This window comes from Coregonus lavaretus (genome assembly GCF_964263955.1).
Source record: "Coregonus lavaretus genome assembly, chromosome: 28".
Taxonomy (NCBI): Eukaryota; Metazoa; Chordata; class Actinopteri; order Salmoniformes; family Salmonidae; genus Coregonus; species Coregonus lavaretus.
The window spans coordinates 560,165-575,867 of NC_140015.1; the positions used below are offsets into that span (position 1 = coordinate 560,165).

A 15,703-nucleotide genomic window follows, 5' to 3' on the forward strand; every position below is an offset into this window, starting at 1 on the left:
ATATCTCAGACTGCCCATCTTTTATTTTTATTGGCCAGTCTGAGATTTGTATTTTTCTTTGCAACTCTGCCTAGAAGATCAACATCCCGGAGTCGCCTCTTCACTGTTGACGTTGAGACTGGTGTTTTGCGGGTACTATTTAATGAAGCTGCCAGTTGAGGACCTGTGAGGCGTTTGTTTCTCAAACTAGACACTAATGTTTTTGTCCTATTGCTCAGTTGTACACCGGGGCCTCCCACTCCTCTTTCTATTCTGGTTAGAGCCGGTTAGTGCTGTTCTGTGAAGGGAGTAGTACACAGCGTTGTACGAGATCTTCAGATTCTTGGCAATTTCTCAGAAGAAATAGCCTTCATTTCTCAGAACAAGAATAGACTGACGAGTTTCAGAAGAAAGTTATTTGTTTCTGGCCATTTTGAGCCTGTAATCGAACCCTCAATTGCTGATGCTCCAGATACTCAACTAGTCTCAAGAAGGCCCGTTTTATTGCTTCTTTAATCAGCACAACAGTTTTCAGCTGTGCTAACATAATTGCAAAAGGGTTTTCTAATGATCAATTAGCGTTTTAAAATGATAAACTTGGATTAGCAAACACAACGTGCCATTGGAACACAGGACTGATGGTTGCTGATAATGGGCCTCTGTACGCCTATGTAGATATTCCATTACAAACCAGCCGTTTCCAGCTACAATAGCCATTTACAACATAAAAAATGTCTACACTGTATTTCTGATTGTCACGCCCTGACTCTGGGGACTCTTATTTGTTGAGTCAGGGTGTGATTTTCTATGTTGTATTTTCTATGTTTGTGATCTAGGTTTTGTAGTTCTATGTTTGGCCGGGTGTGTTTCCCAATCAGAGGCAGCTGTCGCTCGTTGTCTCTGATTGGGGAGCATACTTAGGCAGCCTATTGGCAATTTGGTGTTGTGGGATCTTGTTCCGTGTGAGGTTTGTTGTGTGTTACCTTTGGACGTCTCGTTTCGTTGGTTTATTGTTTTGTCGTTGTTTATTAAGTTAAAAATAAACATGTATGCATATCACGCTGCGCCTTGGTCTGACCCGTCTATGAACGAATGTGACACTGATCAATTTGATGTTATTTGAATGGACCAGAAAATTGCTTTTCTTTCGAAAACAATGACATTTCTAAGTGACCCCAAACTTTTGAACAGTAGTGTACATGTAAATACATATACATATCATTAAAAAATATATATTTCCCTTTATTACTTTCCAACCCCACCACCCCTTCCCTAATTGGAGTAAACTAGTGAACAACAAAGCTTAGGCCTCTACTTCCAGCTTATACATACTATATACATTTTATGGACACAGTCAATTTTACAATAATTATACACTGCTCAAAAAAATTAAGGGAACACTAAAATAACACATCCTAGATCTGAATGAATGAAATAATCTTATTAAATACTTTTTTCTTTACATAGTTGAATGTGCTGACAACAAAATCACACAAAAATGATCAATGGAAATTTATCAAACCATGGAGGTCTGGATTTGGAGTCACACTCAAAATTAAAGTGGAAAACCACACTACAGGCTGATCCAACTTTGATGTAATGTCCTTAAAACAAGTCAAAATGAGGCTCAGTAGTGTGTGTGGCCTCCACGTGCCTGTATGACCTCCCTACAATGCCTGGGCATGCTCCTGATGAGGTGGCGGATGGTCTCCTGAGGGATCTCCTCCCAGACCTGGACTAAAGCCTCCGCCAACTCCTGGACAGTCTGTGGTGCAACGTGGCGCTGGTGGATGGAGCGAGACATGATGTCCCAGATGTGCTCAATTGGATTCAGGTCTGGGGAACGGGCGGGCCAGTCCATAGCATCAATGCCTTCCTCTTGCAGGAACTGCTGACACACTCCAGCCACATGAGGTCTAGCATTGTCTTGCATTAGGAGGAACCCAGGGCCAACCGCACCAGCATATGGTCTCACAAGGGGTCTGAGGATCTCATCTCGGTACCTGATGGCAGTCAGGCTACCTCTGGCGAGCACATGGAGGGCTGTGCGGCCCCCCAAAGAAATGCCACCCCACACCATGACTGACCCACCGCCAAACCGGTTATGCTGGAGGATGTTGCAGGCAGCAGAACATTCTCCACGGCGTCTCCAGACTCTGTCACGTCTGTCACATGTGCTCAGTGTGAACCTGCTTTCATCTGTGAAGAGCACAGGGTGCCAGTGGCGAATTTGCCAATCTTGGTGTTCTCTGGCAAATGCCAAACGTCCTGCACGGTGTTGAGCTGTAAGCACAACCTCCACCTGTGGACGTCGGGCCCTCATACCACCCTCATGGAGTCTGTTTCTGACCGTTTGAGCAGACACATGCACATTTGTGGCCTGCTCTGGCAGTGCTCCTCCTGCTCCTCCTTGCACAAAGGCGGAGGTAGCGGTCCTGCTGCTGGGTTGTTGCCCTCCTACGGCCTCCTCCACGTCTCCTGATGTACTGGCCTGTCTCCTGGTAGTGCCTCCATGCTCTGGACACTACGCTGACAGACACAGCAAACCTTCTTGCCACAGCTCGCATTGATGTGCCATCCTGGATGAGCTGCACTACCTGAGCCACTTGTGTGGGTTGTAGACTCCGTCTCATGCTACCACTAGAGTGAAAGCACCGCCAGCATTCAAAAGTGACCAAAACATCAGCCAGGAAGCATAGGAACTGAGAAGTGGTCTGTGGTAACCACCTGCAGAACCACTCCTTTATTGGGGGTGTCTTGCTAATTGCCTATAATTTCCACCTGTTGTCTATTCCATTTGCACAACAGCATGTGACATTTATTGTCAATCAGTGTTGCTTCCTAAGTGGACAGTTTGATTTCACAGAAGTGTGATTGACTTGCAGTTACATTGTGTTGTTTAAGTGTTCCCTTTATTTTTTTGAGCAGTGTATTTTTGTTTGTTTTTACTCCTGAACTTCCTCTACCCTCAACCTCTCTGATCATTTTCATGATGTCCATCCAGTTTGCTTCTATATGTCATATCTTTCAAAGTGTGCTCTTTCACAAAAGCTCTCAACCTATAACCTATATACTTATTATGGACACAGTAAGTTATCTTGTTGTTATTAGTTGTTGTTAGTTGTTATTAGTCCCATCCTTCAGCTACATTCAACACCTCCCAACTATCTCTTAACACCATCCATATTGGATTTCTATTTGCCATATATTTTTCAACTGTACTGGGATGTTTCACAAAAGTTCTGAACCCTTCTATTCTCATTGTTTCTACAGATTGTAAATTAAAAATAAACATTTTTGCTAAAAGTATTATTATATTATTGATCGATTGACTATGACTTTTCAGATCACCCAGTAATGCTATCTGCAGGGTTAGCTCCAGGTAAATATTGCAATCCTTCAGCCATTCCTGGACATGTGACCAAAAACAGCTACAAATGGACATTACCAAAACAAACAATCTAATGATTCTGTCTCTTCGCAGCAAAATCTGCAGAGCTGGGGAGATTGTATCCCCCTTATTAATAACATTATATTGGTAGCAAGAATTTTGTATAATAATTTAAATTGAATAGTTTGGAATCCGGCGTTGTTTTGCGTATCAGTTCATAAACACTATGCAGTGGAATCGGTACGTCAATAATCTCTTCCCAACTATTTTGCAATCTATATGAGATGGCTGTCAATCCTTTGGTCCTTAAATGAAACTGGTATACTTTTTTATTTATCACAATTTTCTTTAACCAATCATGTTATTTAAGTTCCTTACTTTTTCCCCATTCCACTTACCTCTTCCATTTTTGCGGTAATGCTGCAATTATTTGGTTGTAATTTTGGGTAGAGCAGACATTTCCATATGTTTTTGTTAGCTGCATGTGCGACATAACTCTACCAGTCCTACCTATGATATCATTTACGAAGATTATACATTTTTCTTCAATTAAATAAATAATGTTTTTTTGTCAATTAGTATATTTGAGTTTAACCACAATATTTGTTGCATTATTTGTTCTGCTGTTTCTAGAGGATTAAATTGAAATTGCAACCAACTGTCTATGGCTTGTTTTAGAAATAGTGATATTTGGGAGATGATTTCGTTTTCAAATAACTGAGAGGTAATCTGAATAAAGGGGAAAAGGCCATTCTCAAGAATGGGGTGAGACAATCTTACTAATTTGCTAGAGAACCAGTTCGGATTTAAGTATAACTTTTGTATGACTGAAGCTTTTAGTGATAGGTCTAATGCTTTAATATTTAATCATTTCTGTCTTCCGAATTCATATTCATTATATAAATAGGCCCGTTTAATTTTGTCTGGCTTGCTGTTCCAAATAAAATGGAATATTTTTTTCACATATAATTTTAAAAAACTGTTCGCTAGGCGTAGGCAAGCCATAAGCAAATAGGTAAACTGGGATAATACTAAAGAGTTAATCAGGGTGATTTTTCCACAAATTGACAGGTATTTTACCTTTCCATGGCAGCAAGATCTTATCTATTTTTGCTAACTTTCTATTAAGATTTATTGGAGTGAGATCCTTTATTTCATTTGGTATATGTATTCCGAATATATTCACATCACCATCTGACCATTTTATTGGTAAACTACATGGTCATGTAAAAATTGTATTTTTAGTGATCCAATATGTAATATAGTACATTTATCATAATTTGGTTGTAATCTAGAGAGGTTAGAAAATGTATCTAGATCCTCTGAGGCTGTGGAGGGATTCTAGTTGTGGATTTAAAAGAAAACATGAATCATCAGCGTACAATGACACCTTTGTTATTAAGCCCTGGATTTCTAATCCCTTGATATTATTGTAGTTCTATTGTTTCCAGTAGTTGAGTACTTGCCTTATATTATCTCCAATGTATCGTCCATGTAAAAACACCTGTCTGATTAGAATTAATAATGTCCGACAATACCTTTTTAATTCTATGCGCTATACATTTTGCATCACAACACTGGGGCCTCCAATTTTTTTAATGGACTGGATCTTTATATTTCCCACTTGTATCCTGTTTCAGTAATAATGAAATCAGACCTTCTAATTGAGTGTCTGATAATCTACCATTTACATAGGAGTGGTTAAAACATGCTAATAATGGTCCTCTGAGTATATCAAAAAATATTTGGTATACCTTCAATGGTATGCCATCCAACCCTGGAGTTTTCCCGGACTTAAAGTCTTTAATTGCATCCAGAAGTTCCTCCTCTATAATTTCACCTTCACATTAGTCTTTCTGTATGGCTGTTAAATTTACATTATCAACAGAAAAAAAATCCCTACAATTAGCTTCAGTAAGAGGAGATGGAGGCGACTGAAACAAAAACATATGCTTAAAGTACTTTGCTTCCTCCTTCAAAATATCATTTGGTGAAACATGGGTTACTCTGTCATTTGTAACCAGTTTCAGTAAATTATTTTTGGTAGCATTTCTATGTTGAAGATAAAAAAATAATTGGGTGCATTTTTCCCCATATTCCATCCAGTTTGCTTTATTTTTTATAATATATTACACTTGATCTTTCTTGAATAAGTTTCTCAATTTCTTTATGTTTTTCCTCTAATTTATTCTGAGCCTCTATGTTACAGTTTTTATTGACATTATCTGTTCTGTTAGACCTTCTATTTCCTTTGTTAGTGTGGACTCTTTTGACCTAAATTGCTTTTGTTTTCGAGATGAGTACTGAATTGCATGGCCTCTAAAGCCACATTTAAAAGTGTCCCATACAATAAGGGGATTTGCTGTACCTGTGTGGCGCAGTGGTCTAAGGCACTGCATCGCAGTGCTAACTGTGCCACTAGAGATCCTGGTTCGAATCCAGGCTCTGTCGCAGCCGGCCGCGACCGGGAGACTCATGGGCGGCGCACAATTGGCCCAGCGTCGTCTAGGGTAGGGGAGGGAATGGCCGGCAGGGATGTAGCTCAGTTGATAGAGCATGGCGTTTGCAACGCCAGGGTTGTGGGTTCGATTCCCACGGGGGGCCAGTATTAAAAAAATATGTAATCACTAACTGTAAGTCGCTCTGGATAAGAGCGTCTGCTAAATGACTAAAAATGTAAAAATCTGTGTTATGTCGGGAAAAAAAAGTTTTAAATTCCTCTGTCCTAGTTAAAAACAAGTTATCATCCAATAGGTTTTGATTACATTTCCAATATCCTCGCCCACGTGGAAATTCAGTAAGAGTAATGTATATGCCAATTATATGATGGTCCGACCGCATTCTGTCCCCTATCAACACTTTTAAAACTTTTGTTGCCAATAAGAATGACATAAGAAAGAAGTCAAGACGACTAGCTTGATTCAGTCTCCGCCATGTATATCTCACTAGATCAGGATATTTAAGCTTCCATATATCTACTAGGTCTAATGTATCCATGACATTCATGTTTTCCTTAAGAGCATGAGGATGATAGTTTGTAGTGTGATTTCCTTTACGGTCCATTGAGCTATTTAAAACGGTATTATAATCTCCCACCATAATAGACTCTTGAATTGCTTACAGGGTTGATCATTTACTATATATATTGTCAAAGTGTGGATCATAATTATTTGGTCCGTAAAGGTTAATGAGCCATATCTGTTTATGGTCCAATAACATATTTAAAATAATCCATCTACCTTGCGTATCTGTTTGGACAATTTGCACATTCGGACCGAAATTACTGTTAATTAATATCATCACCCCTTTTGAGTTTCTTTGCCCATGTGAGAAGTATATCTTGCCCCCCCCCCCCAATCCTTTTCCCACGCAACTTCATCTAGAATTGTTGAATGAGTTTCCTGTAAACAATAGATATTATATTCCTTCTCTTTGAGCCATGTAAATATTGTTCTTCTTTTGGTATTATCTGCTAAGCCATTACAATTATAACTGGCTATACTTACAGTGGGGAAAAAAAGTATTTAGTCAGCCACCAATTGTGCAAGTTCTCCCACTTAAAAAGATGAGAGAGGCCTGTAATTTTCATCATAGGTATACGTCAACTATGACAGACAAATTGAGATTTTTTTTCTCCAGAAAATCACATTGTAGGATTTTTTATGAATTTATTTGCAAATTATGGTGGAAAATAAGTATTTGGTCACCTACAAACAAGCAAGATTTCTGGCTCTCACAGACCTGTAACTTCTTCTTTAAGAGGCTCCTCTGTCCTCCACTCGTTACCTGAATTAATGGCACCTGTTTGAACTTGTTATCAGTATAAAAGACACCTGTCCACAACCTCAAACAGTCACACTCCAAACTCCACTATGGCCAAGACCAAAGAGCTGTCAAAGGACACCAGAAACAAAATTGTAGACCTGCACCAGGCTGGGAAGACTGAATCTGCAATAGGTAAGCAGCTTGGTTTGAAGAAATCAGCTGTGGGAGCAATTATTAGGAAATGGAAGACATACAAGACCACTGATAATCTCCCTCGATCTGGGGCTCCACGCAAGATCTCACCCCGTGGGGTCAAAATGATCACAAGAACGGTGAGCAAAAATCCCATAACCACACATGGGGACCTAGTGAATGACCTGCAGAGAGCTGGGACCATAGTAACAAAGCCTACCATCAGTAAGACACTACGCCGCCAGGGACTCAAATCCTGCAGTGCCAGACGTGTACCCCTGCTTAAGCCAGTACATGTCCAGGCCTGTCTGAAGTTTGCTAGAGTGCATTTGGATGATCCAGAAGAGGATTGGGAGAATGTCATATGGTCAGATGAAACCAAAATATAACTTTTTGGTAAAAACTCAACTTGTCGTGTTTGGAGGACAAAGAATGCTGAGTTGCATCCAAAGAACACCATACCTACTGTGAAGCATGGGGTTGGAAACATCATGCTTTGGGGCTGTTTTTCTGCAAAGGGACCAGGACGACTGATCCGTGTAAAGGAAAGAATGAATGGGGCCATGTATCGTGAGATTTTGAGTGAAAACCTCCTTCCATCAGCAAGGGCATTGAAGATGAAACGTGGCTGGGTCTTTCAGCATGACAATGATCCCAAACACACCGCCCGGGCAACGAAGGAGTGGCTTCGTAAGAAGCATTTCAAGGTCCTGGAGTGTCTAGCCAGTCTCCAGATCTCAACCCCATAGAAAATCTTTGGAGGGAGTTGAAAGTCTGTGTTGCCCAGCGACAGCCCCAAAACATCACTGCTCTAGAGGAGATCTGCATGGAGGAATGGGCCAAAATACCAGTAACAGTGTGTGAAAACCTTGTGAAGACTTACAGAAAACGTTTGACCTGTGTCATTGCCAACAAAGGGCATATAACAAAGTATTGAGAAACTTTTGTTATTGACCAAATAATTATTTTCCACCATAATTTGCAAATAAATTCATTAAAAATCGTACAATGTGATTTTCTGGATTTTTTTCCCTCATTTTGTCTGTCATAGTTGACGTGTACCTATAATGATGAAAATTACAGGCCTCTCTCATCTTTTTAAGTGGGAGAACTTGCACATTTGGTGGCTGACTAAATACTTTTTTCCCCCACTGTATTTCACCACTTACCATAATGAGATACAAGTTTCAAATGTATTTATCATAATATATGTTTTGAAATGTACCAATAAAGAATACCATGGTGATTGAGTGTCCATATAGCTGTACCATTATATTTGCATTGTTACTAAGTAACCCTCCAATTGTTCTCCACTATTCCCCCAGCTAAAGCCCCTCCCCATCCCAAGTTGGGTTGTCATCCCAGTGATTGGCAGACCACCCCCGTCCCCCCGGATCCCTAGGCCCCCCGAGAGGCCAGGACCCATCCTTCGAAAACAGCACACAGTGCCACCCACAAAACAGAAGCAGGTCAACTGCCAAAAGCATTTCCAATGCTCTCGCCTCAATATATATATATATATATATATATATATACACACACAATATATATATATATATATAGCTATTAAAAATATATATCTATTCAAATATCTTGCATATCTTAATTTCCATCATTATCAATTAATATGCGTAATAATGTTGGCAGTTCATGCAAAGGATTGTTACCTATAACCCGGATTGCTATTGTTTTACATTACATTTTTGTCAAGCAATTATTATTTTAGCAAACAATTATTGTGGTTCATCCTATATTCTCCCTAACATCCTTACCCCCTTGCAACAGATGTGTGATACACACACACACGCACATACTCTAACACACTCAACCCCTTTCCTCCACAATCAACCATAAGCTCAGATGCTCAACAGTTGTTACATTCCAGAGCCCAACTCAAGAATGGACCTGATTTACGAATGCATATACAGTTACAGCTGTTTGAGAAAGCATGCAAGATTGAGCAAAAATTGACAAAAATTTGAGATTTGATTAACCTATGTCAAGTCCTAGGTGATGGAGATCAGATCCACCCTCTTCCCCTGAGACACAAACACACATTTTTCCCAAGCATCTCCGTTCAGTCAGACCTTTGATTATTTTGTACCACCAGGGCCACAATAATATGCCCCCACTCTGAATGTCCGAGTGTGACCCCCTTCCCATGGGTTACTACAGCCAGTGTTGCCAGCACTGCCACTACCTGGGTGGGGGTACCCCACTGGAATCCCCACCGGCTAGGTGCAAGATCGTCAAGGTTCTCATTAGCATATTTGAGAATTTCCTTGTATATTATGCTCTCCCATCAGGGGGCTCTGGCTTTGTAGGACCAACCCTGCCAGGCAGGCTCAGAATCTTGAGGGGGCGGTGCTGCTCTAGTAGGTCTCTGACCGCATGTATCTTTCTGTTTCGGCTGCATATAGGCAACTTACAGCAGGGCCATAAAACAGATGGGGACTTCTCTTTGGTGTATGGGTCGCTCAGGTGGTTGTCTAGGATATAGGGTTGGGGACCGTTCCATCATGATAGGACAATAAAATAATAGATTAGATGTATACTATATTTTAAAATGTATATCCCTCATCTGCACAAAATTGAAAGCTCTCTCTCACAACCCCTGCTCACAGACACACGTTGGTTCTGGGATATGCAACCATTTCCTTTTCCGGTCAAAGACGTGCGGTCAAATGATGAAAACATTAGTAGCCTAAACATCCTTATAAGCGCCAACTGGCCTTGACAAATAGTGAAACTCAGCACAAAAGCAATAATGGAATTTTAATGAATGTGTCGATAGCACAACAAAAAATAATCAATTATTGTCAGCTCATGCTTGTGCAATGGCATCAGTTGGATTGTATTTAGCGGTCATCCCTTGTCCTAACAGTTGATACAATTTTCGAAACTTTCACTTGCTTGACACACTTTGACATACCATAATAGTCTCCGGGTTTTCTCTTTATTGTCCCCCATCATCTTGTCATTCTTCAGCACTGTTGTGGAGTACAACGGCTGTGCGGGTGACTTATTTTTTGCAGAGGGAGGCAGCTCCTATCTCACTTTGTACATGGTGCCGGCCAGACTTGTTTTCTTTGCAAGCAACTTGTTCGTCAATGACAGTGAAGTGAAGAAATTGTCCATGGTGACATTTCTCCCCTTGCCAACGTAAGGTTCCACAAGCCTCATCACCACATTCTCCATCACTCGCTCACCTGCTGCCCGATGTGGATATTTTCCCAGGTATTGAAAGCCGTTCAGCATGTACAATTATGCACGCTCTCACTGTGTAGCCTACTCCAAGTAGGCCAGAGTAGACTGATAAGACTGCTTTGATTCGGTGGACTGATATAGGGTACATAGCATTTTAAAGCTGCAATATGTAACTTTTTGGGCGACCTTACCAAATTCACACAGAAATGTGAGTCATTCTCATTGCAAGCAAGTCTAAGAAGCGGTAGATCTGTTCTATGTGCGCTTTTTCTTATGCTTGCCATCCTTAAGTTTTGTTTTAGCATTTTTTACTTTCAGTTTTGTACACCAGCTTCAAACAGCTGAAATACAATATTTTTGGTTCTGAAAAAAAAAGATCACTGCAGTTTACATGGTATAATGATTATCTACACTATCCTTGCTTGTTTTGTCACATAAACTGAAATTAGACGAACTGTTAGAATTTTAGCAACCAGAAAATGGCGGAACGATTTCTGCATAGTGCATCTTTAATATTATAATTAGAATAGATCAATACAATAGAATGGCCCACCCTGTTCTTCATTCACAAGTGGTGATTACATAATTATGCATTGTTGCTTCCCCTCGCTTATCAACTCACCCATTATCCCCCTTTCTCCCCATCATACTTTACTTAATCTTTTTCATCTGTTGTTATATGTGTGAAATTAGTTTCGGTATAGTTTAGGTTCAGTTTCGAGGAAATGATCAGGGTGATTATCTGCTGGGCACTGCACTTTCAACTGTCGGAAGAAGGAGCGGAGCAGGCCCTACTGTCAGGCCCTACCATTCAAAAAATGACATGCCCTCCTAAAACTCCAGTTCTGTTTGTTATATTAAGATTCTAATGCAGACAGTATTATATAGACATATAGACAAAAAATATCCGAAACTTTGAACATCCCACGGAGCACCATTAAATCCATTATAAAAAAATGGAAAGAATATTGCACCACAACAAACCTGCCAAGAGAGGGCCGCCCACCAAAACTCACAGACCAGGCAAGGAGGGCATTAATCAGAGAGGCAACAAAGACACCAAAGATAACCCTGAAGGAGCTGTAAACCTCCACAGCGGAGATTGGAGTATATGTCCATAGGACCACTTTTAGCCGTACACTCCACAGAGCTGGCTTTATGGAAGAGTGGCCAGAAAAAAGCCATTGCTTACAGAAAAAAAATAAGCAAACACGATTGGTGTTCCCAAAAGGCATGTGGGAGATTCCCCAATCATATGGAAGAAGGTACTCTGGTCAGATGAGACTAAAATTGAGCTTTCTGGCCATCAAGGAAAACGCTATGTCTGGTGCAAACCCAACACCTCTCCTCCTGTAAAAATCTGTGTTATGTCGGGAAAAAAACGTTTTAAATTCCTAGTTAAAAACAAGTTATCATCCAATAGGCTTTGATTACATTTCCAATATCCTCGCCCACGTGGAAATTCAGTAAGAGTAATGTATATGCCAATTATATGATGGTCCGACCGCATTCTGTCCCCTATCAACACTTTTAAAACTTTTGTTGCCAATAAGAATGACATAAGAAAGAAGTCAAGACGACTAGCTTGATTCAGTCTCCGCCATGTATATCTCACTAGATCAGGATATTTAAGCTTCCATATATCTACTAGTTCTAATGTATCCATGACATTCATGTTTTCCTTAAGAGCATGAGGATGATAGTTTGTAGTGTGATTTCCTTTACGGTCCATTGAGCTATTTAAAACGGTATTATAATCTCCCACCATAATAGACTCTTGAATTGCTTACAGGGTTGATCATTTACTATATATATTGTCAAAGTGTGGATCATAATTATTTGGTCCGTAAAGGTTAATGAGCCATATCTGTTTATGGTCCAATAACATATTTAAAATAATCCATCTACCTTGCGTATCTGTTTGGACAATTTGCACATTCGGACCGAAATTACTGTTAATTAATATCATCACCCCTTTTGAGTTTCTTTGCCCATGTGAGAAGTATATCTTGCCCCCCCCCCCCAATCCTTTTCCCACGCAACTTCATCTAGAATTGTTGAATGAGTTTCCTGTAAACAATAGATATTATATTCCTTCTCTTTGAGCCATGTAAATATTGTTCTTCTTTTGGTATTATCTGCTAAGCCATTACAATTATAACTGGCTATACTTACAGTGGGGAAAAAAAGTATTTAGTCAGCCACCAATTGTGCAAGTTCTCCCACTTAAAAAGATGAGAGAGGCCTGTAATTTTCATCATAGGTATACGTCAACTATGACAGACAAATTGAGATTTTTTTTCTCCAGAAAATCACATTGTAGGATTTTTTATGAATTTATTTGCAAATTATGGTGGAAAATAAGTATTTGGTCACCTACAAACAAGCAAGATTTCTGGCTCTCACAGACCTGTAACTTCTTCTTTAAGAGGCTCCTCTGTCCTCCACTCGTTACCTGAATTAATGGCACCTGTTTGAACTTGTTATCAGTATAAAAGACACCTGTCCACAACCTCAAACAGTCACACTCCAAACTCCACTATGGCCAAGACCAAAGAGCTGTCAAAGGACACCAGAAACAAAATTGTAGACCTGCACCAGGCTGGGAAGACTGAATCTGCAATAGGTAAGCAGCTTGGTTTGAAGAAATCAACTGTGGGAGCAATTATTAGGAAATGGAAGACATACAAGACCACTGATAATCTCCCTCGATCTGGGGCTCCACGCAAGATCTCACCCCGTGGGGTCAAAATGATCACAAGAACGGTGAGCAAAAATCCCAGAACCACACATGGGGACCTAGTGAATGACCTGCAGAGAGCTGGGACCAAAGTAACAAAGCCTACCATCAGTAACACACTACGCCGCCAGGGACTCAAATCCTGCAGTGCCAGACGTGTACCCCTGCTTAAGCCAGTACATGTCCAGGCCTGTCTGAAGTTTGCTAGAGTGCATTTGGATGATCCAGAAGAGAATTGGGAGAATGTCATATGGTCAGATGAAACCAAAATATAACTTTTTGGTAAAAACTCAACTTGTCGTGTTTGGAGGACAAAGAATGCTGAGTTGCATCCAAAGAACACCATACCTACTGTGAAGCATGGGGTTGGAAACATCATGCTTTGGGGCTGTTTTTCTGCAAAGGGACCAGGACGACTGATCCGTGTAAAGGAAAGAATGAATGGGGCCATGTATCGTGAGATTTTGAGTGAAAACCTCCTTCCATCAGCAAGGGCATTGAAGATGAAACGTGGCTGGGTCTTTCAGCATGACAATGATCCCAAACACACCGCCCGGGCAACGAAGGAGTGGCTTCGTAAGAAGCATTTCAAGGTCCTGGAGTGTCTAGCCAGTCTCCAGATCTCAACCCCATAGAAAATCTTTGGAGGGAGTTGAAAGTCTGTGTTGCCCAGCGACAGCCCCAAAACATCACTGCTCTAGAGGAGATCTGCATGGAGGAATGGGCCAAAATACCAGTAACAGTGTGTGAAAACCTTGTGAAGACTTACAGAAAACGTTTGACCTGTGTCATTGCCAACAAAGGGCATATAACAAAGTATTGAGAAACTTTTGTTATTGACCAAATACTTATTTTCCACCATAATTTGCAAATAAATTCATTAAAAATCGTACAATGTGATTTTCTGGTTTTTTTTCCTCATTTTGTCTGTCATAGTTGACGTGTACCTATAATGATGAAAATTACAGGCCTCTCTCATCTTTTTAAGTGGGAGAACTTGCACATTTGGTGGCTGACTAAATACTTTTTTCCCCCACTGTATTTCACCACTTACCATAATGAGATACAAGTTTCAAATGTATTTATCATAATATATGTTTGGAAATGTACCAATAAAGAATACCATGGTGATTGAGTGTCCATATAGCTGTACCATTATATTTGCATTGTTACTAAGTAACCCTCCAATTGTTCTCCAAACCCAACACCTCTCCTCACCCCGAGAACACCATCCCCACAGTGAAGCATGGTGGTGGCAGCATCATGATGTGGGTATGTTTTTCATCGGCAGGAACTGGGAAACTGGTCAGAATTGAAGGAATGATGGATGGCGCTAAATACAGGGAAATTCTTGAGGGAAACCTGTTTCAGTCTTCCAGAGATTTGAGACTGGGACGGAGGTTCACCTTCCAGCAGGACAATGACCCTAAGCATACTGCTAAAGCAACACTCGAGTGGTTTAATGGGAAACATTTAAATGTCTTGGAATGGCCTAGTCAAAGCCCAGACCTCAATCCAATTGAGAATCTGTGGTATGACTACAAAGTATTGACTTTCAAAATGCAGGCCATTTTTGCCAGACTTGGCACAGATACACAAACACTTGGTTTACAAACAATGGAGTAAATCAAGCACTAACACTTTACTTGGATAGTCCATCTGTAGATGCTCTACAGACTATTAGTAACATTTGAACTAACTATCTACTAACCCTAAGCCTAACCTTAACCCTTATCCTAACCCTAAACCCCTAAACCTTGCCATCTACAGATGGACTATCTGTACTATCCAAATAAAGTGTGACCAACCAACCATTATATTTTGGGTTATGATGGGGTTAGACAGTTGTATTAAGCTCATGAGGCATTTCATATTCTTCGAAAATCAATGGGTATATCAATAATTGAAATTACTGTAAGTTTCAGATTTCACATTACCTGATCCCGGAGTCCTTTATGAACGCGTCCCATGCCAGCCCAGCTGTAGCGCTTTGCATACTCCTGCAGTGCTGCATACAGCTTTCTGCCACTCGCTGTGGCCTGGGCTGGGAACAGGGCATGGCTCAGCACAGGGGTCAGGTAGCCTCGCCCCTGCTCCTCCTCCCCCGTCTCCATGGTGATGCAGGGAGTCCCCCGATCGCCATTGGCCACCTTTGATGTGTCACTGAACTCTGCTCCAGCACAGCTGCCGGCGCGGGACAACACAGAGCGCCTGGAGCCGGACTTGTGCTTTCCTGGGATGGCTCGGCCTGGGGCTGGCGGGTCGGAGCCCACCCTGTAACAATACCATAGGAAGAGGAGCAGCAGGGTCCACAGGAGCCCACTCAGAGGACGGACCCCCAGCTCAGCACAGCGGGGCAACGGGAGCAGATCCATGGGCCAGTCCATCCTATAGTGATAAACTGAAATAACAGAGGGTAAGTAAAGGAG

The 15,703-nt window shown here is 41.0% G+C and overlaps 1 protein-coding gene across 1 annotated transcript in view; it reads right to left on the reverse strand.

Moving 5' to 3' along the window:
• The window catches only part of asphd1 (aspartate beta-hydroxylase domain containing 1), a gene marked incomplete at both ends in the record, with an annotated part of 32,841 nt that extends 17,180 nt beyond the window's left edge, over positions 1-15,661 (reverse strand). The window contains one exon of the mRNA XM_084145014.1: positions 15,212-15,661. Coding sequence (XP_084001140.1) covers positions 15,212-15,661 — 450 coding nt within the window. The remainder of the gene's footprint in view (positions 1-15,211) is intronic.
• Positions 15,662-15,703: the final 42 nt, after the last annotated feature.